General features: G+C 45.9%; 1 protein-coding gene across 2 annotated transcripts in view; it reads left to right on the top strand.

Moving 5' to 3' along the window:
* chst11 (carbohydrate (chondroitin 4) sulfotransferase 11) overlaps nt 1-26,370 on the top strand; it is a 68,420-nt gene extending 42,050 nt beyond the window's left edge. For both annotated transcript variants that reach the window (XM_066669656.1, XM_066669657.1), the window contains exon 3: nt 23,733-26,370. In XM_066669656.1, coding sequence (XP_066525753.1) covers nt 23,733-24,587 — 855 coding nt within the window. In that variant the 3' untranslated portion in view covers nt 24,588-26,370. The remainder of the gene's footprint in view (nt 1-23,732) is intronic.
* Nucleotides 26,371-27,288: the final 918 nt, after the last annotated feature.

Raw genomic sequence — 27,288 nt, 5'->3', positions numbered from 1 at the left:
AAATCCAGATTCTAACCAGATGCAAAACTCAGGTCAATGCCATGTGTAAACAGGCCCTGTACATTTCTAAGGGCATCAGCAGCCAGTCTGGAAATGCCCAGCGCTCCATGACCAGGCCTGGTTTGGTTTATCAGATGGTTTCCAGAACAGTTGGCTGATGATGTTTGACGTTTGCTTGTGTGCTGTATCACGTTTGTCCTGTCGCTCTGTGGTGGTCCTGAGCATTGCAGAACAGGGCGAAAGGGGGCTGACAAAAGTATGCAGAGCAACAGACAAGATTACATTGCATCTGCAGTGTGGTCAGTGGAGCTGAGAAAATTGAAATTGAGGGTAGAAACAAGGAGGTAGCTTTAAATACACACACACACACACACACACACACACACACACACACACACACACACACAGACACACACCTGTGGACCTTTACCAGCTATATTTCAGGAATAAATGTTGCATGTGTTCTGATATATACGTGTACATATATAAAACACAGTTTAATTTGCCCTCGGTGGGTTTTCCACACGCTGCGGTTCACACATAAAAACTCTGCTCATAAAATACCACAGTAATATTTCTGCAGCAGAACGGAAACCGGAATGACTAAGACACACTGTGTGTGTGTGTGTGTGTGTGTGTGTGTGTGTGATTGTTCAGTGGTCATTTTGAGGCGTTTTGAAGGCAGTAAATATTCGTAGATAACGTCCTGCGGTTCTGAAACACGTTTTGCTGAATTCAAAGCCAAAACAGGATGGAGCTCCACTTAATGTACAGAATATACCATGTTTACAAAGCACATCATCTCCCTGTGGCAGTGTGTGTGTGTGTGTGAGAGAGTAATATATCACAATGTGGTAAACGAAACCTCTTCACAGTCACATTCTTCCACAAGCTGATGCCCTCAACATAAACCATTAGAGGACGTTAGATTAGATTCAGCTTCATCGTCACTCGACAGAGTCCAGGAACAAAGCCAATGAAATGCAGGTAGCATCCATCCACGCATAACGCAGTGTTATTTACATATAAAGTGCAGGAAAGCAACCATGGCAGGCGATGCTGTGCTTACAATATGTAAAGTTAAGGATCGTGGAGTGGTAAATATAGTTATAAATATAATATACATATTATGTGGAGAGAATGCAAATCCAATGTTTATGTCCTTTGAGAGCAGCGTGTGTAAAATGAAAAGTACGCTGAGGGAAAGTAACACGTAGAGTGGGTTTGTATACATAGTGCACAGTAGCTCGAGTCCCGCTCCGGGTGACTGTCTGTGAGGAGTGTGGTGTGTTCTCTCTGTGTCTGCGTGGGTTTCCTCCGGGTGACTGTCTGTGAGGAGTGTGGTGTGTTCTCCCTGTGTCTGCGTGGGTTTCCTCCGGGTGACTGTCTGTGAGGAGTGTGGTGTGTTCTCCCTGTGTCTGCGTGGGTTTCCTCCGGGTGCTCTGGATTCCTCCCACAATCCAAAAACACACGTTGGTAGGTGGATTGGCGACTCAAAAGTGACCATAGGTGTGAGTGAATGTTTGAGTGTGTGTGTTGCCCTGTGAAGGACTGGCCTTGCGCCCAATGATTCCAGGTAGGCTCTGGACCCACCATGCCCCTGAATTGGATAAGCGCTTACAGATGATGGATGGATGGTTAGGTCAAGGGTTAGATTAAGGCAGTGGTTCCCAAACACATTCTACAGTGCTCCCTTTTGTAGATGCGAAGATTTTTCGAAACCCATCCACACTTCAACTCACTCTTGCGTATATTTCTCGTCTATAATACCTGCATACGTCCGTCTATAGCTCCAGGGAAGTTAGAGTGGGCACCACACTGACATATCTCTTTCGGTCCATTGTGCGTGAATTTGGGGGCGGAGCTTCTAAAGGTATGCTGAAAGGAGGGGTGTGTTTGTGTTGTCAGTCAGTCTCCAGAATCATATACAGCACCTTTAATGTCATCCACTGCTTGCTGTACCTCCCGAGCTCACAGAACTACAGAGTATACATTTTCCCCGTGATTTCCATGAAAATGGATTTATGGACCAATCAGCAGCCCCTCGCCGATCGGGAGCGCACTCTTCACTGAGCCGTGGGGATCAATTAGAGGAAAGAGAAGGAAGAATTCACAGAGTCTGGTCGAGTCACGAGGATCACCGTAGCGGAGACAATGAGCAACTGTGCTGTTTGGTAGTGCCTGCACGTGTTTACGTGGCCACGCTGACTCAGTCTGACCCCTCTCCAAATCACACACATATGTGAGGGGTCCGCAGACCCTCAGTCTAAGGATGGAGTACAGTCTGAAACACACACGTTCACCCGCAGAGGCAGCAACAGCGCTTTGTTTGGAGTTCAGATGCAGTTTTTTACAGCAGTTTGATGTTTTATTACCCACCTGGGGAGAGAGGCAGGTACTAAAGCCATTACTGTTGCAGTTTCATGCCCATTAAAGCTCACACATACACGTATACACCCTCTCTCTCTCTCTCTCTCTCTCTCTCTCTCTCTGTTTCACATCCAGTCTGCTTTAACAGCTGCTGTTCAGACTCAGTGAAGCCCTTTATGGCTGTATTCACGCTTGTAATGTCCTCCATTCTCTCCCTTCTCTATGAGCTGAGTTACAAGCCTGAGCAGAATGCAATGAAGCGAGAGGCACTAAGAGCAAGTCGTGCATCGCAATGGAGGCCAATGGCCCGAACAGAACAGGAGGGAAAGATGTGTTAGTGCCCGAGGGGGCTGAGGCAATGCCCCCGTAACTCCACTACTTTAACCCTTTGCACTGGAATGGTCCATACGTGAGTCTACAGCTCAGTCCCTCATACCCCCGACTGTTTACATCCACTTAGTGTGTAAAAGATATGTGGAGTCTCCGCACAGTTGTTAAATACACAAGAGATGCACATCTACGACCACCTCAACTCACAGTGTGTTTTATTTTGATACGTATCACACTCCGAACTAGAACTGTGTCTGGCTTAAAGGCCATGATCTGGACTCGACTAACTACAGCCTACTACTTTCTCTCTGCTCTGCAGCCTCATTATGATTATAGACTGCTGTGGTGGACATAGACCAAGCCCTGCCTTCGTGATTAAACACAGGGCAAAGGGGCAGTTCTTAAGCATCCACAGTGCAGCCACTTTTGGCTATGACCGGCGCTTCATGACCTCACCACTTGCTTATTGAGGGGTCTGTGTAACTCTGCTATTGTAGGCCTAGCGCTGCAGTGACATTTGTGCATAGAGAACATCAACAGTGTTACATAACCTCCAGCGGTTTCTAAAATGCAGCCGATACAGATTGATGCACACAAACGATTCTGGAGAACTACAGTTTTCACAGCACAACAGACAGCCCCCCTCCTGTTTGTGTTACTTCAGAAGCTCTTCGTCTTTTAAGGTGGAATGGTGTGTTTGAGTAAGAAGTGACTGTTTTTATTCACTGTTTGAATTCCCACAGAAAGGGATTTGTAAGTTGCGTTGTTTAGTTTTGTAGCAGTTTCTGTGTTTACTTTCATGCAGTTAGCGCTCTCCTGAATTTGGAGTCAGTTCCGCGTTCAGTAAAATCACTGAAACAGCAAAAATAATCAATATTAACCACTTATGGACCAGGAGTAAAGCAACATCCTTTGTTCATGCTTTTCAACGTTCAGAGTCTCTCTAACGTCCAAATGTCGAGAGAGAGAGAGAGAGAGAGAGAGAGAGAGAGAGAGAGAGAGAGAGAGAGAGAGAGGGTGAGAGAGAGAGAGAGGGGGGGGCGAGAGAGAGGGAGTGAGACAGGATGAAAGAGAGAGAGAGAGAGGGTGAGAGAGAGAGAGAGAGAGAGAGAGAGAGAGAGAGAGAGAGAGACAGGGTGAGAGAGAGAGAGAGAGAGAGAGAGGGTGAGAGAGAGAGACAGGGTGAGAGAGAGAGAGAGAGAGAGAGAGAGAGAGAGAGAGAGAGAGAGAAGCTGAGAGAGAGGGAGAGAGAGAGAGACAGGGTGAGAGAGAGAGAGAGAAAGAGAGAGGGTGAGAGAGAGAGAGAGAGAGAGAGAGAGAGGGTGAGAGAGAGAGAGAGAGAGACGGTGAGAGAGAGAGAGAGAGAGAGAGAGACGGTGAGAGAGAGAGAGAGAGAGAGAGAGAGAGAGAACCTGAGCCATTTCAGATGTAGCGTTAGCAAATAAATATTCTCTGAAGTTTATAACAAAAGTGAATTGGATTAAAATTGTGAACACATTTAATGGATTACAATGGAGTGCAAACAGCAGCAGGTATTTTTCCACTTCGGCAAAGTTTCGAGTCCTGCTTCAGCAAAAACAATCATTCAACGATGTTGAGGTGTGGGCTCTGGGTGGAGAGTTCATTCTCCTGAAGAAACCACCAGCTTTTTTTCCTTTATTTTTTTTTTCACTGTCTTCTTTCTGTTTCTTTTTTCAAAACCTTCCACTAATATTTTTTTCCATTTTGTATGTTTTTCTGTGGTTGATCAGTGAGTGGACAACCCTATATTTCACCTCCTGACTAGAAATAATCATGAAAAATAAAAGTATCAGAACATTCCTGAGATCCAGCACCTCACGAAGGTTACAATCAACAGACGACTGAAAGGAAGATTACACTCAAACCTGGTGTTTTCCTGCACCCTGCGTGAGGAAGGGCCCTTATTCAGATCATGGGATGCTCAGTGGTGGCTGAAGTGCAGTGAGTGAAGGTTGGTCTCTGTGGATCTGTGTGTTGACAGTTTGATGCTGTAGTGAAAGTAAGACTAGCCTCTCATTATCTCTCAGCTCATCGTAACCATGCTGTAATCATAGCATCATATGTCTCCTGTTACTTGCTCTGAGCACACACACGTACACAGGAGCTCAGTTTTACATCGCTGCGCTGCGGGGGTGAACTCTCTGAACCAGAGCCGTCTCTGTAGCTCAGTGTTAGACGCTTTTCAAGTGCAAAAGGTGGAAAATCACTGGCTTCACAACATCTCTCTCTCTCTCTCTCTCTTCTACTTGTCCTCTTTCCCTCCGTCTCACTCTGTGACTCTGTGTGTTTGTATTTGTTTATTTGGAGCCAGTTTTCTCCCTTTAGAAGCCTCAGTGTGTGTGTGTGTGTGTGTGTGTGTGTGTGTGTGTGCGTGCCAGCTGGAAACCCTCAGGGCCTTCACAGAATGATTTCTGTGAAATTAAAAATGCATGTCTGTACATGCTGCTGTTGTAGTTCGTTTTTGTTTATTATGTTCTTGTTTGTTGCATGAACATTTTCTCTGGAAACAAAAACCAGTTCTTCAATTACAGGCTGTGGCTCTGCATACTTTGTTTACCCCCTTTCCCTCTTGTTCCTCAGCGCTCAGGACCCCCACAGAGCAGGTGTGATGTGGTGGTGGATCATTCTCAGCTGCAGTGACACTGACGTGGTGGTGGTGTGTTAGTGTGTGTTGTGCTGGTGTAGAGTGGATCAGACACAGCAGTGCTGCTGGAGTTTTTAAACCTTGTGTCCACTCTCTGTCCACTCTGTGAGACACTCCTCCCTCGTTGGTCCACCTTGTAGATGTAGAGTCAGAGACAGTAGCTCATCTGTCGCTGCACAGTGTGTGTCGCTCGTCCTCTAGTCCTTCATCAGTGACACAGGACGCTGTCGGCTGGATGGTTTTGGTCGGTGGACTGTTCTCAGTCCAGACACTGAGGGGTTTAAAAACTCCAGCAGCACTGCTGTGTCTGATCCACTCCTAAAGTTAATCGCCACTAGCTCAGCGCTAAAATACTACAACAAATCTCATAGGGGGCTTGAATAAATAAACACCATAGGTGTTTGATCAGGTTTTTCACAGGGTTTTGATAATCATGACCTGAACTACAGGCCTAGCTTTAATAATCACATTTTGCTTCTGCCTCAGATGGATGCCCACACACACACACACACACACACACACACTTCACAGGAGGTATCACATATCCCACCACACTTTATCACACACTGCTATATCAGATGGCAACATTATCTGTGCACCTTTATGCAACCTCTCAATACAGGACCCTCTGTTTGTGTGTGTGTGTGTGTGTGTGTGTGTGTGTGTGTGTGTGTGTGTGTGTGTGTGTGAAGGTTATATCCCCTTGTGGGGACCCAAAAGTTTTAACTCTTTGACCACTGCATTTACACCACTGCTTTTCTTCTACTTTGTATTCAGCTCCTCCACCGTCACCGTGTTTGTTGTTGTCGTCCGAAACTTTTGACTCTGAACTGCCCTCTAGTGGATATAGGTCTGTAACATCCACAATAACCCACTATAAGAGGTATGTGGGCAGTGATGGTCTCAACGTTAGAAAAAAAGGGAGTATGAATGAGCCTTTAGGGCAGTGGTTCTCAAACACTTTCTATCATTCCCCACCTCAGACCAAGGGGAATTTCCGCGCCCCACCCGTCCCATATCGCCCACAAAAAAGATAATAAAATACAAATACATTCATTCATTCATTCATTCATTGTCTGTAACCCTTATCCAGTTCAGGGTCGCGGTGGGTCCAGAGCCTACCTGGAACCATTGGGCGCAAGGTGGGAACACACCCTGGAGGTCGCGCCAGTCCGTCACAGGGCGACACACACTCACACACTCACACCTACTGACACTTTTGAGTCACCAATCCACCTAATACAAATAAAATTTTACAAATTCATTTAAATAATATCAATTTCTATCTCTAAATCTAAAACACCAGATACAACATTAACATCAATGTTGGGTGGGGACATATTTGCTGAGTCTAAGCCCACCCCATACCCAAAATATTAGGCAGCTATAAGCTGATTCCTGTAAATAAGGCAATAAAATACTGAATTTATAACGATGTGGAAACGGTTAATTTTTTTACTGTTTCCAATCACTTGAAGTGGAAATGTCTCCAAACTCGGTGGACGGCTAACTGCATTAGCGACAGTGCTACGAAACTAAACAACTCGAGTTACAAGTGCGTTTCTGTGGTAATTCAAACAGTGAATAAAAACTTACAGACAAGTTACACAAGGGGGCAGCCATGTCCTGGAGGTGAGGAACTGGGCGTGTAAACGGTAGGCTGCCGGTTCGATCCCCAGAGTCGGCGGGTCATGACTGAAGTGTCCTTTAGCAAGGCACCTAACCCCCAATGGCTCCCGGGGCGCCATGGGTAGGGCTGCCCACCGCTCACTGCCCCCTAGTGTTCACTAGTGTGTGAATGTGTGTTTCACTGCACGGATTGGGTTAAATACAGAGAACAAAACAGTCATCATTTTTGTCAAACACACGGTTCCACATTAAAATACGCAGAGCTTAGAACTGAATTCCCCCACAAACATAGTTCCCTTTAAGGCTAAATCTCCACAGAATGAATGGAAATCTATGTGATGGTTCCACAATGCATGAAAACAAGCTTGTGTGTGTGTGTGTGTGTCCAGCCAGTGGAAAGGGCACCCTGGCAGCAGCAGGCACAGCCAGTGGAAACTTCCTGATGGCACCACTTCACCCTTCACCACTGTGTCCACTGTGTTCCTATTAGCGGGGCTTTAAGAAGCAGGCAGTAGCACTTGACTGTGGCCCTATTCAAGCTGGATTTTAGCTGTGGTGCTGCTGTCATTTAAGCCTTTAAAAACATCTCATTTTGCCTTTTAATCTTCTTTCATCACATGATGTTGCCGTTGTGTTCGCTTTGATACAGACGAGTGACTTAGTAATGCGTACAGCTCCAGGAACAGATTCAGCACAGTATAGATTCTGCAAGTCTTTAAAGGGGAAACATTACAAACAAATCCCTTGTACAGTCCAAAGTGTCTCTCTGGAGTCCACCAACCCACACACTGTGAAACAAGACCTCAGTCAGTTTTCTATGCGCTGCCTAAGTCAGAAAACACAGGATTAAACGAGTCGTTCTGATTCTGCTCTGCTTCTGACGTCAAGTGCAGAGACTTTAGAATGGCCCCGCCCCCTCGTCTGAGTCTGTCCAATCACAGCGCTGGACCCGCGTTTGTGTGAGAGCGCAAAGACGAGGTTAAACTCAGCAAAACAGACACAACGAGCGCGGAGAAATAAGAGCACTGAGTAAAAACGGAGAAAACGTTTGTGTGTGTGATGCTGTGTTCCTTCTGTTCCTCCTCGGGTGTCCCCTGTGACCCTGTGACCTTGTGACCCTGTGACCCTGATCAGAATGAAGCACTTATAGGAGATGAATGAATGAATGTTGGGAGAGTGATAAAGCTGTGTCAGACAAAGATGAGCTTGGGATATGTTGGGGGTTTTGCTTTAACGATGGCGTGTGTAAACCCACCTCCACGTGAGACCACTGCAGCTTTACCGCCCTCTAAAAGCCCCACTAGCGTTTCCACGGTCCTGATAACGGCCCTCACTGCTGCTCTCGGACACGGTTACGGCCCCGGTTCACTCGTCCAGGAGTCTATAATTCATAGGGCAGCGTTCGATTACAAATTACACTGGCGTTTCATCATGGTGTGTTTTGATGATTGCATCAGTCTATGATTCAGAGTCGTGCTCTGCTTTATCAGAACATCTCCTGAGTCTGTCACTGGGGTCAATAAAAGGCTGCACAATCACAGGACAGAGACATTTAAAAGGTGATATAAATGACTTTAAAGCAGAGGTATTCAATCATTTTCCTCCTGAGACCCTAGTTTGCCAGTTTCTGGAGAAATCGCCCCTCCCCAAACTAGATGAAGCTTCTCAGTACTGTATGTAAATTACCACAGAGTCTGTATAAAACGCTCAGCTCAAATCATCCCATGCGTCCCAGGACTTTTATTAATAACCGGCTACAAAACTAAACTTAAACTACGCATCACATGATGATGAGCTTCTCCTCTTTTCTGCTCATATGAACAGAACACACGCTCACCACACGTTTCTCACCTGACACTAATGTTGACTGTTATCACAACAGTAATAAAATTAGCATCTAATTGTTAGCTTAGCATCTAATTAATACAGCTTTGAGAGTGTGGTGTGAATTCTCCTGCTTTCAACTGTTACAAACGCCACTGGGGTATATACATATATGTGTGTGTGTGTGTGTGTGTGTGTGTGCCACCTCCACATCAGTTTCACTGATAATGCTGATAATGATGATGATGTTAGCTCCACCTCTCCAGTGCTTCTCTAAACCCACCCAAAGTGCTTTTCATTCTTTGGGACCTCAGGGGGTCGCCTCCACCTCTACCAATGTGCTGCCTCCACCTGGAAGATGCTCCAGCAGCCGATCCGCTCCAATCCCCTCACCACACACCAGCGATTAGGACGAGATGAGATGAGATGAGGGGGAGGAACTGAGCTGGTCTATTGTAGATGGGGATGATCAGGAGGACAGCAAGTGATGCTTTATAATAATAATCTACCACCACAACATAACAACAGCCCACCTTTCCCTTCAAAGACCAGTCAATTAAAAATGCCAGGGGGGTGTCTTCGAAGCCTCGGTTGTAAAATGGCGGGGAGCACTAGAGAAAGCTAGAGATATGGAGGTACAGTCCTGGAGATATTGTCTGTAGAAGATGAGAGTGACTGTATCAGACCCCGAGCGTCACAACTTCTCAGAGGCCCCTTTATTATCTGTGTCACCTCGCTTACAGTGTAGTGTTTGCTGATCTGACACACACACACACACACACACATACAAGTACACAACTACATTTCATCTGTTGTGAGTCATCATTTCCACGGCAACAGAGACCGCTCCATCTTCGGCTGCTGTGAAAGACAGGCTCAGCCTCCACGCACATGAGCGCATTAAAGCATGCGATTGCATTTGTGCTCCACTCACGGCCTTATCATCTCACTTCCGAATCTGACAGCAGAGCAAGGCCGTGTTTACACCTCAGCACAGCCAAACACAATCAGATTCCTTCTGTGCATTCAGTGCTGATTGTTGCTGTAATGATGGACCTCTCACCCTCACGGTCCTGGAGCAGATGTCCATTCCAGGCCTGTGTCTGAAAGGTTCGGCCAGAAGATCAAATTTACACCATTGTCTCTTCAGTTCTAAGCTCTTTTAAGGTGGAACGGTGGAATTTAAGGTTTGAGTAAGAAGCAAATGTTGGGGGATGAAGTGTAAACTGTCTGTAAGTGTTTGAATTCCCACAGAAGCTCATTTGTAGCTCAGGCTGTTTCATTTTGTAGCATTTTGTCGCTAATGCAGTTAGCCGTCTCCTGAGTTGGGAGACATTTCCACCTTAAGTGATCCGAAACAGCAAAAATAAATCAATATTACCCCTCTATGGAAGAGAAATAGAGAAATAGAGAAATGTTCACTCAACATACAACACAGCTCCTCGTTCAGACGTTAGTAATCTCCCGTCTAGACTATTGCAACGCCCTCCTGACAGGTCTTCCGGCCTGTGCTGTGAGACCGCTACAGATGATCCAGAATGCTGCAGCACGCCTGGTCTTCAACCAGCCTAAAAGAGCACATGTCACGCCCCTATTAGTTGAGCTGCATTGTCTACACTTAGCTGCTCGCATCAAATTTAAATCACTAATGATGGCCTTCAGAGTATTCACTGGTTCTGCTCCCATCTTCCTCAATAGACTCTTAAGACCATATGTTAGCGCCCGCCCTCTCCGTTCCTCAAAGGAGCACCAACTAACACGACCAACCCCCCCGTACAGGTCAGTCGAGGCTATTCTCCTCTCTGGTACCACGCTGGTGGAACGAGCTTCCGAGCACCATCGGAGCAACAGGAACCCTCTCTGCATTCAAGAAATCATTGAAGACCCAGCTCTTCCGAGAGTATCTCCTGCACTGAATGTCTTTCTTTAATGCACTTATTACTTCCTGTGGCATACTGCACTTAATGTAAGGTATTTGTATAAATTGTGCTGTAGTTCGAATGTTAGATCCTCTTTTGTAAGTCGCTTTGGATAAAAGTGTCTGCCAAATGCATAAATGTAAATGTAAATGTAGAGCAACATCCTCATCTCAGTTAATACTTTTCAGCGTTTGAGTTTTCTCCGTTGTCTAAAGATACTCCAGATGCCTCTGTTGTGAGCAGAGAGAGAGAAAGCCTAGCATACCGGACTGAGACTGTTTGTTTTTTTAACCCATTTACAGACACTGGGGCTTCGTAAAGTGGTTTCCAGCACAAACCGACCTCAGAGCAGCCCATTATGTTGTATTAGAAATTAATATTGCACTGTTAAGACGTAGATTCAGTAATTTCATGATTGCATAGTGCACTACGTAGGGAGTATGGACTGATTTGGGATTAAAACTTTCTTTGTGGTGTTTTGATGTCTCTCTTTAAAGGAACACTAGGTAAGATTTGGGTTTTTGCTTCTATGGCTCCCCGTATTGTTATTCATTTTTACAGCACTGTATTAAAATCAATGGGGCAGAGGAGGGGAGGAGGGTGGTTTCCTGCCCTCCTCCGAAAGTTACATAGTGCAGTTTCTGCAGTGCTGAACCCGGAGAAGCAACAGCAACATCTCTATTCTCCCTGTTACAGCTCACCTGAGCATCACAATGATTTTGAAGCTGTAATTTTAAGATAGAAATACTACATAGTGTTCCTTTAAGTGGTACTATCGCCCCCTACTGGACTGGCATGATAATGCCACCGTTTTTGTATTCATCTGGATGGTGATCATTTCAAAAACATAGAGAAGAAAATCTGCATACAGGGCCTCAATGATGAGTGGGGAAACTTGGGAGAGGATCAAATAAATATGTTTCTTTAAGTTGTTAAATCATTATAAATAGACTTGCTTTTGTGGTTTCGAGCACCGTGAGACACTTATAACATTAAAAAAAATCTCTGTACTTCACCCTTCATTAAAATATAATGACGTTTTGGCCTGTGACGTTATTCCTCCAGAGATAATTGAAGCTTGTTGTTGGACAGCAATGGAAGCCCAGACGAAATGCGGCTGAATCATTAGCTGCTGTTTTTAGTGCTACATTAAAGCCTCGCAGAGCACATTCCTTGCCCTGGTGCTCCCTCTCCTCACCTCCGCGTGAGTAATGAGGCCCAGCGTAGGCACAGATGGAGACGACGGGACGAGTACAAAAAAGGACGGGGCTGTTGTTTAATAATTTAGCGTATACTTTGTGGAAAGAGACATCTGAGGGAGGACCTGCGAGGTCACAGAGGTCAGGAGGTCAGATCACGAGCGTCTGTCAGAGAGAGAAACAGAGTGAAAAGAGGAGGGGGTTTGGGATAAAGGCAGTGGGGGGACAAAGAATAAGAGTTCATAATGACTCGGCTGAGAAGTGTTTGTGTCAGGCCCACAATCCATGGCTGTTGATTTAGTGTCTTTGCTGAAACACAACTGCTGGACTCTATTGATCCTGGATTATTTATCTCTCTGACTTTGGGTCGGCCTTTATTCAGCTGTAATCATTTGTATAGAACAGCGCTGACCCACAGGATGGGACGATTTGGAGCAGCTGCACCGTGCTCATTGTCAAGTGTGGTGTAGAGGGATCTAAAGCCCCACAGGCCATGTGCTGTGGAGAAGTGTCCTCTGGAGTGATGGAACACAATCCAGTAGTTTAGGGATGAGTAGGAGTGGAGTGTGTGTTATAAACTGATCAACCAATATCGGCACCTGACTTTACGAGTGCTTGTACCTACATCATATCAATCAAATCCTATCAGAAATGTTCTTACAACTTAGATCATTTCAAGAAGAGTCGAAGCAAAAGCAATGCAAACATCTTGTTGATCCTCTGGATTCCAGAAGAAATATTGAAAAAGGTAATATCTTAACGCTTTAGGAAATGGAGTCTATATTTAGAGCTCAGGTTAAAAAGTTAAGTCTAGGGCAGAGAAACAGCATCTGGAAGTTTTTAGACTATGAATAGACCCCCAAACATTGAAAAACATGAACCGAGAAGAGGATATTGCTGTATTCCTGCCCCATAGGTTGGTAATATTTATTTATTTTAGCTGCTACAGATGTATTACTTAAGTTGGAGCTGACTCTAAATTCAGGACAGCGCTAATTGCATGAAAGTAAACACAGAGCGAAAGTGCTACAAAACTAAACAGCTCGAGTTACACATGAGTTTCTGTGGGAATTCAAACAGTGAATAAACACTTACAGACAATTTACACCTCAGACACCAACATGAACCTGTCATTTTATCCAAACTCACACTCACAGTCCCACCTTAAAGTTGTGGAGCTTCTGAACGTAAACAAACCAGAGAACAGCGTTTCCCCACAACCGTGAACGTTGCCTTTAATTAATTAAGAGCTGCAAAATGAGAAACGGCGCACAGACCCTGAAGTCTGGACCTCACTGGATCACCCTGCGGTTAGTGACACATTTCACCAAATAGGGATTTCCCGTTTAACAAAGTCCACTGTCTGGTTATTGTTTATTGCCTTTAGTGAATCACATGTGAGCTCAGACGTTCCATCATCATTGTGACAGATTTGAGCATATCCCACGTCTCAAAGGGGCAATTTCCTCTAACCTCTGGTTCTCACCGTCTGTCTGAGTGTGGTGGCCCTGCCTCAGTGGTCTCCCCCCGAGGATGGAAAGTGTGTGATTAATTAGGCAGAGGTTAGTTCAGTTCACCATGTGCTGTAGGTTAGAACTCACGCCCAACACACTCCATTTATATTTAGCAACAGGGGCATGCTGGCAGGACTTGACCTGGCTAAATGCAATCAAATCTTCAGTGCAGTGTGTGGGAATGAACATCCCACCACCCTGGGAAGGAGGACGAAGGAGAGGCAGGAGGGATTTAGGAGGATTTCACACAGACCTTGTTGGGTCCGAACCATAACAGCAGCTGTGAAAGGTGCCTCAGACCACGGTCTGGAACAAAAGAACCGACATTTTGTCGCATCAAAAGGGGTGGCCTCTGTCTGGATCAAACTGAACCAAGGTCAATTTTTGGATAGTTTGGACTTTTGAATAAATTACAGGATGTTAAAGGGGACGTTCACGATTGTAATCAAAAACACATTTTACAAAATTTAGATGCTTCATTACATTTGCTGCTCTCCAGTCTGTTTGCACGCTAGAAACCAGTCTGATGTGTTTACGAAGCCCCAGTGGCTTGGTCCTGTACGCCAGACTTTCTCTTTCTCTTTCTCTCTCTCTCTCTCTCTCTCTCTCTCTCTCTCTCTCTCTCTCTCTGTGTGCTCATTAGATTCAACTCGAGACATTGAAAAGCATAAGCTTTGATGAGGATATTGCTCTGTTCTGTAACAGTGACTTATTTTGCCCTTTCGGATCACTTAAGGTGGAAATGTCTCCAAACTCGGGAACCAGCTAACTGTATTAGCGACAGTGCTACAAAACTAAACAACCTGATTTACAAACAAATCATAATTCAAACAGTGAATAATAGATAGTAGTTTCTTTCCTCTCAAACACACTGTTCCACCTTAAAAGACGCTGAGCTTCTGAGTGTAAACAACCAGAGAGAACTGCGATTACTCACAATTGTAGACATTACCTTTAAGGCAGAAAATATGTCAGAGAAAGACAGAGATTTACTCACTGCCTTTACTCCACTGTGAAGCTGTGTGAACGCAGCGAGTGAAGAGTTTATTGGGATTTGTTCTCTTCTTGTGGATAATATTGTATCCAAAATATGTGTGAGGTTTGGGTTAAACGATTTAAACACTGTGATTTTGATTTTAGAATATGCTGTCCTAAGGAAATATATATTTTTGTGGAGATTTAGTTCATTGCATCATTTGAACACATCATTGGAGAAGTTTATTATGAATGGACCAGTAGAAATGCTTTAAAAATTACTTGGAATGAAATAAATATACATTAACTTCTATTGGAAATTAAGAAGGTGTTTTCCTTCTCCTGTTAATTACCTTTTTGAAGACGTGTTTTTCATGGTGACTGTGTGGTGTGTTCTCCCTGTGTCTGCATGGGTTTCCTCCGGGTGACTGTCTGTGAGGAGTGTGGTGTGTTCTCTCTGTGTCTGCGTGGGTTTCCTCCGGGTGACTGTCTGTGAGGAGTGTGGTGTGTTCTCCCTGTGTCTGCGTGGGTTTCCTCCGGGTGACTGTCTGTGAGGAGTGTGGTGTGTTCTCTCTGTGCCTGCGTGGGTTTCCTCCGGGTGACTGTCTGTGAGGAGTATGGTGTGTTCTCCCTGTGCCTGCGTGGGTTTCCTCCGGGTGACTGTCTGTGAGGAGTGTGGTGTGTTCTCTCTGTGTCTACGTTGGTTTCCTCCGGGTGAATGTCTGTGAGGAGTGTGGTGTGTTCTCCCTGTGTCTGCGTGGGTTTCCTCCGGGTGACTGTCTGTGAGGAGTGTGGTGTGTTCTCTCTGTGTCTACGTGGGTTTCCTCCGGGTGACTGTCTGTGAGGTGTTTGGTGTGTTCTCCCTGTGTCTGTGTGGGTTTCCTCTGGGTGTTCCGGTTTCCTCCCACGCTCAAAACACACACGTTGGTAGGTGGATTGGTGACTCACATGTGTCCATAGGTGTGAGTTTGTGAGTGACTGGGTGGGTGTGTGACATTGTCAACAGGTGATGAACTGATGCTCTGTCCACGATGTGTTCAGGTTCATCTATAAACCCACATTAACCTTGATCTTGATAAAGCACTCAGGGAAGATGAATGAATGAATGCCATGTTAACTGAGATTTTTACTTGCTTTCCTAGGTGCTGTAGGTTAGAATGGGCTCCTGAAGCAGATGTGTTGTTTATAGTTGTTAATAGGGGCTTGTGGGGAACGGTAGGCCAGACCCTATTCAGCACACAGCATTGTGGGCAGTAAATGAAGACCCCCGCTGCTGTCCCTTCAAATCCAGACACTGCTCTTTTCCCAGGTGGAGATTATGCCTCGGCGCAGACACAAGAAGGTGAATTAGTTTCCTCTGCTGGAGTGAGCCACACATCTCGTTAGTAATAAAAGTTTGCAGACACTTTCTGCAGACCTCCTCTGGAGCTGCCAGCTCTGCTGTCTCTGCTCGTGTGTCTCAGCGCACACTGCTGGAGACGCAGTGTTGGGACGTCACCTGCTGTGTGTTGTAATCTCCTGTAAATTGTCAGGCTACTTAAGGAGCACACTGCTGTGTTTTGTGTTGCTGCTGCCGATCCTCTGGCACAGTGGAGCGAGTGGAGATGATGCTGAATGGCTGCAGGTTCTGTGGCAGACATGAGATGAGTTATTATTATTATTATTATTATTATAAATATGCTGTTTTCCAAACTAGTCCTGGTTCTGGAAGCGGGTTCTTGTGTAGTTGTTGTTCTCTCGTGGTTCAGAGCGAGTCGAGTAGGGACTAAACCGTGGCGTGTAAACCTAGCAGAGCGCTGATCGTCCAGAGAGAGTCGTCACTCTACGCCACGCAACGCAGACGACCAGCACCAACTCTCCATCTGTAAAATCTCCAGCTGCAGCAGAGATCACGTTTGTTTTTATCCGACTCACGACGGCAGCTCGTAAAATGACGCCGTGGTCTTTTGAAGAGGTTCAAACGCTCCTTGGATCGGTGGCCGACGAAAGAATCCAGCGAGAGCTGGACGCTGCAACAAGGAAGGAACAAACTCTACTGATCTGTCTGAACTGATGACGGAGCTGTGTTCAGTCCCAAACAACAACAACACGCCGATACACCATGAGTAAACACCGCTTAACGTTACCACCGTTTGTGGCTTCCAAAGCTGGGGGGGGGGGGGGGGGGGGGCGAATAAAATGTAGGTAGAGCCGAGTAAAGTAGGTACCATACAGTGAAAAAAGTGTCAAATTTGTGTAAGTGTGTGTTGGGGGTATTTATGAGTGTGTGGAGCAACCTACAATATCCAAGCAAATGCTTGATGTGTTTTTTCACTCACAAAGCATTATCAGCAGGCAGTGATCTATATGTGTGTGTGTGTGTGTGTGTGTGTGTGAAAGAGAGAGAGTTGTAGTTTGTGTGCACAAACATGTGCTGTGTGAGACACTTATTCACGCTTTTCTACTCATGTGCCAACAACTCAAAACAGGAGCGATGGGGGGATGAGAAATGAGTGTGAAGAGTGAAAGCACGTCCTATGCCATCTGCGCTCCTCTGAGCTCCTCCCTGAGATGCAAATTCGTCTGAGTTGAAGCCTAAGGATTGTGAGGGCTTTAGCACAGAAACGTTCTGAATTGTAAGGCACCAGACTGTTCATGCGATAGGGGTTCTTCAGATTGATGTAGAATGTTCTGTAGATGGTTCTGTTTTTTGGAGCTGTTTTTTGTTGCCTTATAGAACCCTTTTTCTGAAAGGTGCTCTATAGAACCATCTACAGCTCATTCTCCATCAATCTGAAGGATCCAAAGAATCCTTTAATTGTGCAAATGGTTCTTAAGGTGTTCAGGGTTTTACCAAGAACCATTTCTTTTAATAAAGAACCCTGTAGAACCATCATTTTTAAGTATGTAAGCTTTAATTGGTGGTGGTGTTCCTGCCTGAGCGAGTCTGGAGGTTGAGATTTCCTCCAGATCTTTTTAGACGTTTACTTCACATCCAGTTCACACATGCTCCATTACATTCCCCCCCTTTTTATCATGTTGTTTATTTGTCTCTAAAGGTTTTGCCATATTTTCTCCCCAGTTAAAGAGAACATCTACGATTGTGGGGAAAAAAGCTCCACGTCTTTTAAGGTGGAAAAGTGTGTTTGAGGGGAAATAACAATGTGTACACGGCTGAAGTGTAACTCATCTGTAATGTTTTATTTACAGACACTGTCTTGTGATAATGCAGTTAGCCATCTCATGAGGCCACCTTAATGTGATCAGAAAAGGCAAATATAAGTAAATATCACCGACCTATGGAGCAGGAATAGAACAACATCCTCATTTTGGTTCGTGATTTTTAACGTTTGACGTTCTCTCTGTTGTCTAAAAACTCCAGATGCCTCTGCCATTAGCAGAGAGATAGAAAGAAATAAGGAAAGAGAGAGAAAGAGAGAGAGAAAGCCTAGCATATCAGATTGAGCCAGTTTGTTTTTTCATTCATTCACAGACACCGGGGCTTCGTAAACGCATTAGTCCGGTTTCCAGTGCACACATGGGTTTGAGAGCTAGCGAATGGTGAGGAAACATCTTATGAATTTTATAAAAAGTGTTTAATGATTACAGTCATGAACTACGCCTTTAATATTCATCACCACTTCCTGTCAGCAGCTGGGTTTCTGTCCAAACATTTAGCAAAGGTTAGGGACAATAGAGACATTTCAGCTGAAACAACAGTGCAATGAGTTGTGTGTCCATCCACTTTGTGAATTACATGTAGAGGCCGGTTTCCCCGACAGTGATTGAGCTTAATCCCGGAATATATCCTCATTTCAGTGGAAAATCACAATTCACAATGCTGTGCAGTCCAGGACTAGGCCTTTAAACACACCATTATGTGGGAGGTATTTTGTTCTCAGCCTCTTTTGTTGGTAGATCTGTCTATTTTTTTCTTAATCCTTTTTTTGCGGTAGACGTTAAAGAAGCCAAAGCACTCGCGCCTGCCTCCTGCTCCCTTGGCGTCTTTATTACAGGTTGTTTACACAGTTTTGGACACGTAGTGTTTACACATTTCATCCTCCTCCATGGTCCGCCGTGTACCTGATGGAACAAGCTTAATAATGGTGGGAGCTGATCTCATTAACAGTAAATAACGAAAATATCGCTGACTTCTCGTATTGTGTTTGATGGATTTGACCTGTCGAAGTGTGTAAAGCTGGTTCTGCCTCAGGACTCCACTCCACACCACGGTGCAGCAGGCCCTGGCTCTTATTGAGTGAGAGCTAATGAAAGGCTTCCTGCTCGTTTCATTCTCCGGTTCTCATGTCGTAAAAGAGCATGAGTCAGGAAGAGGAACGGAGTGACCACTGAAGCACGGACGGCCAGGAATACGCTGCAGCAGCATTCACACGCTCGCCAAGCTTACGCAGCTCTTTTCCAGTGTTTTGAAGTGGGCCGTGACTTTTTGTCACTTCTGTTTGGCCATTAACAGACGCAGCCGCCCTGAAACCTCTCAGCGTGTTCTAAGAGCTGTGGCTAATGTAGCCGCTTCGATGCTAATGAGCTTGTTGCTGGATAATCTGGTGCTGATGATTCAAGCTGTGTTGTGTTGTGGCGAGTTTCCTAATGCAGGAATATTAAAATGTGAAATTAAATTGTGAAATGCCGGGGTGAGAGATACAGCAGAAGAACAACACTAGTACTGACAGAGCATTAAACACGACCCTGTAGGGAATCACATGTCATCGCATCTGTCTTACTGTCACTCACCCAGTCACTCGCACACTCACCCAGTCACTCGCACACTCACCCAGTCACTCGCACACTCACCAAGTCACTCGCACACTCACCCAGTTACTCACACCTGTGGGCAATGTCACACACTCACCCAGTCACTCTCACACTTACCCAGTCACTCACACACTCACCCAGTCACTCACACCTGTGGACAATGTCACACACTCACCCAGTCACTCTCACACTTACCCAGTCACTCACACACTCACCCAGTCACTCTCACACTCACCCAATCACTCTCACACTCACCCAGTCACTCACACACTCATATCTGTGGACAATGTCCACAGATCATACAGTTACTGCACCTACCAACCTGTGTGCACATGGAGGACACCCCCACAGACACAGAGAGAACACACAGTTTGTGACCCGAGGAGAGGATCCCACCCTGGACCCCGAGCTCCTGCAGCTGTGAGACAGAGACAGTCGGCGTTCTGTAGCTGCTGTTATTGTTCTCAGGGACTGTGTCACTGGCGTAAATCTCAGTCTGATACCACTCGCAATTGTTCAGTGATCAGAGAAACTGAAGAGAATCACAAGGTGCTCTGGGAAATCAGGACGCCACGATGTATCAGGATAATGGCTACAGCCCAGGGCCCCCCAAACCCCCCCACACCCCCACATCAAGACATGGCGGAATGAAGATAACATGGGAGTTCTGGCACTTCTTTCAATAGCATTAACATTCACACATTCATACGACTTGACCCTTACATCCGCAGAGACGTTTTGATCAGTGCTTTTCTCTCTGACACAGTGACCCCTCTCTCTCTCTCCCTCTCTCTCTCTTTGTTCTAATGTCATATTATACAGTGCTGACTGCATGCACAAAAAGCCTGTCTACTTTATGATCTGATAAACTGGACGTCTGAAATGCTGCGAGAGAAGAGTAGAGTAACTCTGGGGAAATTCCACAGAAACAAAGCACCCTCTCTCTGTCTGGAGAGAGAGAGAGAGAGAGAGAGAGAGAGAGAGAGAGAGAGAGAGTCAGAATTTTGACTTTCAAACCTCTTTTAAAAAATCGTTATTTAAGCAGTTTACTTGTTAAAAAATTGAAGCTAGGTAAAGGGGGAGAAAAAAACAAAACAAAATATAAAGTGCCCATGCAGACTCACAACAACAAAGAACACCAGTAACATCAACAAAGCAATGCTTGGACAAGAGACAGAGGGAGAAATGAAGAGAAGTAGAGGGAGATGGAAAGAGAAAGTGCCAGGGATGGTCAGAGAAAGAGAGAGAAAGAAAGAATAAGAGAGTGAGTATCTGTTTATAGACGAGGGAGGAGTGGAGCGTGTCTGTGGAGGACCAGGCGAAGGGCGATCGATGATCAGTCACTGGGGGTTTGCTCTGTTAGGAGTTTCTTGTTTAATAATGAATGGTCAGCTCTGGGAGGAGAGCAGCGTGGAGAGTGAAGCTGGTCAAGCCTGAGACGTGTCGTTAGACGAGCCATTGTTTTGGGGGATGTTTGAAGTGGAGACCTTGTGTTGGTCAATGGTGAAATTCACAGCTCTCTCGTGAGACAGACCCTTGACTTCTGACCTATGGGAAGGGTCATTTGTCCAGCCAGGCAGCTACAACTCAACACTCCCCCTTTAAGGCTGTTTCCTAATGGCGCTTTACCACTGCAGGGTACCTACTCTACTGGACTGTACTCTCCGTTTGGTCCCTGGTTGGTTTTCCATTCCCAGAGCTCCCTCGTATTGGGTGTCGTCTCAAAACCCTGTCTCTAAAGGGAACAGCAGGCTTTGAAAACCACAGCAACGGCGGTGGTAACGTTAAGCGCTGTTTACTCATGGTGTATTGGCGTGTTGTTGTTGTTGTTTGGGACTGAACACAGCTCCGTCATCAGTTCAGACAGATCAGTAGAGTTTGTTCCTTCCTTGTTGCAGCGTCCAGCTCTCGCTGGATTCTTTCGTCGGCCACCGATCCAAGGAGCGTTTGAACCTCTACAAAAGACAGGTTTGTCTTTGGAGAGTTGGTGCTGGTCGTCTGCGTTGCGTGGCGTAGAGTGACGACTCTCTCTGGACAATCAAGGTTTACGCCCCAGTGTAGTACGATGTCCAGTCCCTGTCCAGTGTCCTCAGCTGTAAGAGCAGCCATCACACAGAGCTCTAAAGAATAATTTCCTGGAGAGACACATGAACCAGACGTTTCTTCCACCCAGTCCTTTCCTTTCCGTGCTGCTCTAGGTTCCATAAGCATTATCTAGATTAAAGGAAAGTCTAAGGCATTTACCTGCAACTTATAACATCGTCTATCCCGGGCCCCCTAACAGCTTGACCACTCGTGTCAGAGAGATGCCGAAGAGTGCTTTGATCTCGTCAGATGTTTCATGTGAAAGGAAAGGGGTCAAGGAAACACAAGAGCGCGAGGACGTGCTGCGAATACTAACGTGTGCCATGAAACAATTATGATGCTGCGCTTAGATCAGAGTTTTAAAGGGGGGCTGTGTTAGCTGCTGCTCGGTGCGGGGGGTCCGAGGGAGGCAGGGTCTAGGCTGGTAATTGGTCTGTTCTAGACTTGAAAGGGTCCCTCGTGTGTGGAATTGTCTGCGTGCGTGTTCAGGTTTGCGTGTGGCAAATGTTAAGTGTCTGGCCTGCTGTCTGACTTCACTGTGTAGTGTTAGTGGAGAACAACAGGAGGCCTTCGTATGGTTTTAGCTTTGAATCCAAATTGATTTTTGGTTATTTCCCTAAAGTCTGCATACTTTATAATAGACTTCTCTGGAAGCTGAAGAACGTTATCTGCAGGAACATGAACGATACAGTCTCAGATCACACATCGAATCAGACTCATTTAAAAGGTGTACATTAGTCCAGTGCTTTATTATGGACATGGAGGTCAGGTGAAGTGTCTTCTCTTATAACTGTCTTGGTGTGAGTGAATGAGTGTGTGTGTGTGAGTGAATGAGTGTGTGAGTGATTGAGTGTGTGTGTGTGTGAGTGATTGAGTGTGTGTGTGTGTGTGTGAGTGAATGAGTGTGTGTGTGTGAGTGAATGAGTGTGTGTGCGTGAGTGAATGAGTGTGTGAGTGATTGAGTGTGTGTGTGTGTGAGTGATTGAGTGTGTGTGTGCGTGAGTGAATGAGTGTGTGTGTGAGTGATTGAGTGTGTGTGTGTGTGAGTGATTGAGTGTGTGTGTGTGTGAGTGAATGAGTGTGTGTGTGAGTGAATGAGTGTGTGTGTGTGATTGAATGTGTGTGTGTGTGAGTGATTGAATGTGTGTGTGTGAGTGATTGAGTGTGTGTTTGTGTGAGTGAATGAGTGTGTGTGTGTGAGTGAATGAGTGTGTGTGTGAGTGATTGAATGTGTGTGTGTGTGAGTGAATGAGTGTGTGTGTGTGAGTGAATGAGTGTGTGTGTGTGAGTGAATGAGTGTGTGTGTGTGAGTGATTGAGTGTGTGTGTGTGTGAGTGATTGAGTGTGTGTGTGTGTGAGTGAATGAGTGTGTGTGTGAGAGTGAATGAGTGTGTGTGTGTGAGTGAATGAGTGTGTGTGTGAGTGATTGAATGTGTGTGTGTGTGAGTGAATGAGTGTGTGTGTGTGAGTGATTGAGTGTGTGTGTGTGTGTGAGTGAATGAGTGTGTGTGTGTGAGTGAATGAGTGTGTGTGTGTGTGAGTGATTGAGTGTGTGTGTGTGTGAGTGAATGAGTGTGTGTATGTGAGTGAATGAGGGTCGTAAAAGTGGCCAAGGACTGGGAGGAGCTGGGACTCACAGGGGGAGCTCCCAGCATGCCGAGCGGCTCCCTCCGTTCTGTGTTTTATTCAGGGTTTTTTTATTGTGTTTGGAGCTTTTTGGGTTTTTTGTGCACCTCTGAATTTTGTCACACACCAAGCCAGTTTTCTTCCTTTCTTCCTTTTTGTGCCGCACCTTTGCTTAAAGGAGGCTTATTTTCATCACTGTGTTTTTTTTCTGTGGTAAAGGGTTGTATTTATACAGTAAAGTATGGGATCAATCTTCTAATGTAATTTTTTATGAAAATGTTCACAGTAAATGCACTGTAAACAAATACTCTTCTTGAATATAAAATTTACGGTTCAGGAAAAAAGTACACTGTAATTTATTATAAATTGTAACTGTATATTTTATGGTGAAGTTTTGGCAACAACAGCTGCCAGTATTTTACCATAAATTTTATGGATTTTTTTTATTTTTTATCGTGTACTCCCCTCTGCTCTTTTTATCTCCACTCCAGTCTCGTTTCCTCTCTCTACACACTCCTCTCTCGTCTCTGCTTCACTCTTTCCCTGATCTGACGTTACTGAAGAGGACTGGCTTCATTAAGTTACTGTGTCTAAGGCTGAAGAAAAAGGAACTCATGTAAATTTTTGAGATCTGCCCAGTGTCTCAGGAACTGATGAAAATACAAAGTTAAAGTTCTGCACATCACTTGTTGAGGCTTGTGTGCAGCTGCTCCAGAGCATCTCATGGTTTTTGCCAGTGTATTTCCAGCAAATTGTTATTAGAAGGGCTGTAAATATTGATGTGGACACAGTGTAGGTACCTGCCTCACGTCTATCTTTCTCTCTCTGTGTTGTCCTCCCTCAGGCGGAGTTCTCGAGGGCGGCGCTGCTCCACCAGGCTCGCCGGGACCAGGTCGCAGAGACATGTCGAGCCCACAACGTCTCCAACAGGAAGCGGCGGGTCCTAACGCCTGGCGACCTCAAGCACCTGGTGGTGGACGAGGAGCACGAGCTGATCTACTGCTACGTGCCCAAGGTGGCCTGCACCAACTGGAAGAGGGTGATGATGGTGCTGAGCGGCCGGGGCAGATACACGGACCCCATGGAGATCCCATCCAATGAGGCACACGTGCCCTCCAACCTGCGGACACTCAACCAGTACAGCATCGCCGACATCAACCACCGGCTGAAGAGCTACCTCAAGTTCCTCTTTGTCCGCGAGCCCTTCGAGCGCCTGGTGTCCGCCTACCGCAACAAGTTCACCCTGCGCTACAACACGTCCTTCCACAAGCGCTACGGGACCAAGATCGTGCGGCGCTACCGCAAGGACGCCACGGCTGAGGCGCTGCAAAGCGGTGCCGATGTCAGGTTCCCTGAGTTCGCAGAGTATCTGGCAGATCCGGTCACAAGGCGAGAGGCACCACTCAATGAACACTGGCAGACCGTCTACTCCCTCTGCCACCCGTGCCACATCCACTACGACCTGGTGGGCAAGTACGAGACACTGGAGGAGGACGCCGGCTACGTCCTGCGACTGGCCGGTGTGGGAGACCAGCTGCACTTCCCGACCTATGCCAAGTCGACTCGGACCACCGACCAGATGACGGCCGCCTTCTTCCAGAACATCAGCGCCCCGCAGCAGAGCCAGCTGTATGAACTCTACAAGCTGGACTTCCTCATGTTCAACTACTCGGTCCCAGGCTACTTGAAGGCTCAGTAGGACCGGCAGGAGTCTCGTGAACACTTGCCGAGCACCAGTTGAGCAAATCGGACAAGGTATAACCCCCATAACAACGGAAGGGACAATTTCTTTTGCACAAAATCTTTGAGCTCTGTCTGAGCTCTACAAGCTGGAATTCCTCATGTGCGTCTACTTCCCCCAGCTATCTGAAAGGCGTCTTTCAGAACTCTGAATGATCTTCAAGACTTTAAGTCGTGGAGGTAAAAACAGCAGCTCGAAACACTTGAACGACTGGCATCTCAAGTGGACAGAGCGTAAAACTGAAAGACTATTGCTGTCCACAGAGTGTGGCATCTACTGTGTCGTGATTGGATGGAGGCTTTGTGGTCCAGGGTCCAGAGCAAACCTCACGTCCCTGCTGCGTCCACACATCTGCGTCCACTGAATTGTAAAATAAAGATCACGATCACTGTTTCTATCCTCAGCCGTTGACAAGCAATACGACACCAACCGAGCCGCCGGCTCACTGACTGTAACATGACTAAAGATTCATTTCCCACTCGCTGTCCTTCATTTTCAGACTTCTGTCCTGAGGTAGAGACCATCAGCACTGCTTTTACGGGCTTTCTTCTGCCCCAAAGCGAAGGACAGGAAAACAACCAATGCTTCTCACCCGTCACACCCAAGTCCATGTTGTTTATGGCGACTCCTCCTGAACTCTGCTGAAAGGCCAGTGTCTGGACATGTGTATTAGCAGGAGGATCCTGCAGTGGCGTCGAGTGGTGCCTTTGTGTAGTGAACGTATTCCAGTGAGGGGGACACAGCCACAGAGTCCTTTGACTGACCCCCTTCGCTGATCCAGGGGCACTTACCCCTTTTATGAACTCCCAGCCATGTTTTAAGAGTAAGGGATTTCTTGGGTGTAGTTTATTTTTTGTCGTATTTTTATCGTCTGGCTGCGAGCAGCTGAACTAAAGATTATTTAAATTGCTTTGAGAGAAAAAAAAACAGAGGAAGGGAGAGAGACTTAGTATTTTTTCCAGGAAAAAAAAAGGGAATCTTAGTGGTAGATTTGTTAAAGGAATTATTATGATTTGTAATGCTTTCATTTCCCTGCTTTTCATGGTCTTCGTGTGGCTTTGGGTTGCGAGGGCTGCACAGAAGTGGGGAAAGACTTTAGGTTTTTGAGTGTGTTCTCATGGGAAATGTACACTCACTGAAAGGGGAAAATGAGAGAGAGAGAGAGAGAGAGAGAGAGAGAGAGAGAGAGAGAGAGAGAGAGAGAGAGAGAATCTGGTTCATCCATTAGATGATTGCTGTACTGCACACTCTCTTTTCCCGTTTAAACACTTCAAAGCAGTGGGACGCTGTCGTGTGCAGGAACGGCGGTCGTTTCCGTGGGCTTTGTTTGCTCGGACCGATTCAGACGAAGCTAAGAATGATGTAATCTCTTATTTATATCTCTGAAGGCCGCAGGAGGGGCGTGTCGGGTGTCTGAGCCTCTGTCTGCACAGAAATCCTACGCTGCTGAAGGTGACTCAATCTAGCAACAACTTTCAACACCACTCTCACTCTTTCCTGATAAAAGCCAGGGAACCTAGTGGATATGTCTAATGTTTCTCATTCTGAAATGTGGAGCACACTTCTGGTTCTTAATGAAAAGTGTGTGACCTGATTTGGTCAAACACCACAGAGGCATTCTCCCCCGTTCCTTTAAATGATAAAGAGCCGCTCGCTGTTCACCCCGACCCCGAGCGCACAGCAGTGAGGAGCGAGGAGCAGAAGCTCTGGATTTTAGCCGTTTTCACTCTGTTCTCTTTCTTCTCCGTTTTTACTCAGTGTTCTTATTTCTCCGCGTTCGTTGTGTCTGTTTGGCTGCGTTTAACCTTGTATTTGCGCTCTCACATTAAGGCAGGTCCAGCGCTGTGATTGGACAGACTCAGACGAGGGGGCGGGGCCATTCCAAAGTCTCTCAACTTGACGTCAGAAGTAGAGTAGAAGCAGAGCGACGTTTTATCCTGTTTTTTTTTTTTTTACTTAGGAAGCTCACAGTGTACGGGGGGTCTTGTTTCACAGTGTGTGGGTTGGTGGGCTCCAGATCCCCACAGTAATGTGAACATGCTCTGAACAAGATAATTTTTTAATAAACTGTCTTCTTTAAGTGATTTATCAAGTGTGAAAGTGTCTTGTTCCATTGGGAGATTATCTGAGTGCTTTCCAGAGGAAGATCAGTGGTCTGCCATCGGAGTGAGACATTTTCATGCAGGAAAAAATCACCTACAACAAGAAAACCATGTAGAAACAGGTGAATGATCTTGTATTAGTCTACAGTAATCTCAGAATGAGGCAATACTAGATCTATCCACTAGATTTTAGATCTTTTAGATTAGATTTTGGTGACGTTATTGTTAATACCAGGATTACAGCTCATATGGAAAAGTGGAAACACACACACACACACACACACACACACAAATGCAGTAAATAATATCCAGGGTCAGATTCAAGCCACTCTCCCTCTACTATCTTTCTCTTTAACTTACCCTCTCCTTTGCTCTCTCTGTCTCTATCTCTCTTGCTCTCTCTTTCTCTCGCTCTCTGTCTCTCGCTCCCCCCCTCTCTTTCTCTCTTGCTCTCTCTTGCTCACTCTGTCCCTTCTCTCTATCTCTCTCTCTCACTCTCTCGCTCTCCCTCCCCCTCTCCCTCTCCCTCCCCCTCTCTATCTCTCTCCCCTCCCTCT

The sequence above is a fragment of the Hoplias malabaricus genome, chromosome 4 (genome assembly GCF_029633855.1).
Source record: "Hoplias malabaricus isolate fHopMal1 chromosome 4, fHopMal1.hap1, whole genome shotgun sequence".
In the NCBI taxonomy this organism is placed as follows: Eukaryota; Metazoa; Chordata; class Actinopteri; order Characiformes; family Erythrinidae; genus Hoplias; species Hoplias malabaricus.
Note: the sequence above shows the minus strand (reverse complement) of the source record. Positions and strands in the feature narration are given on the sequence as shown.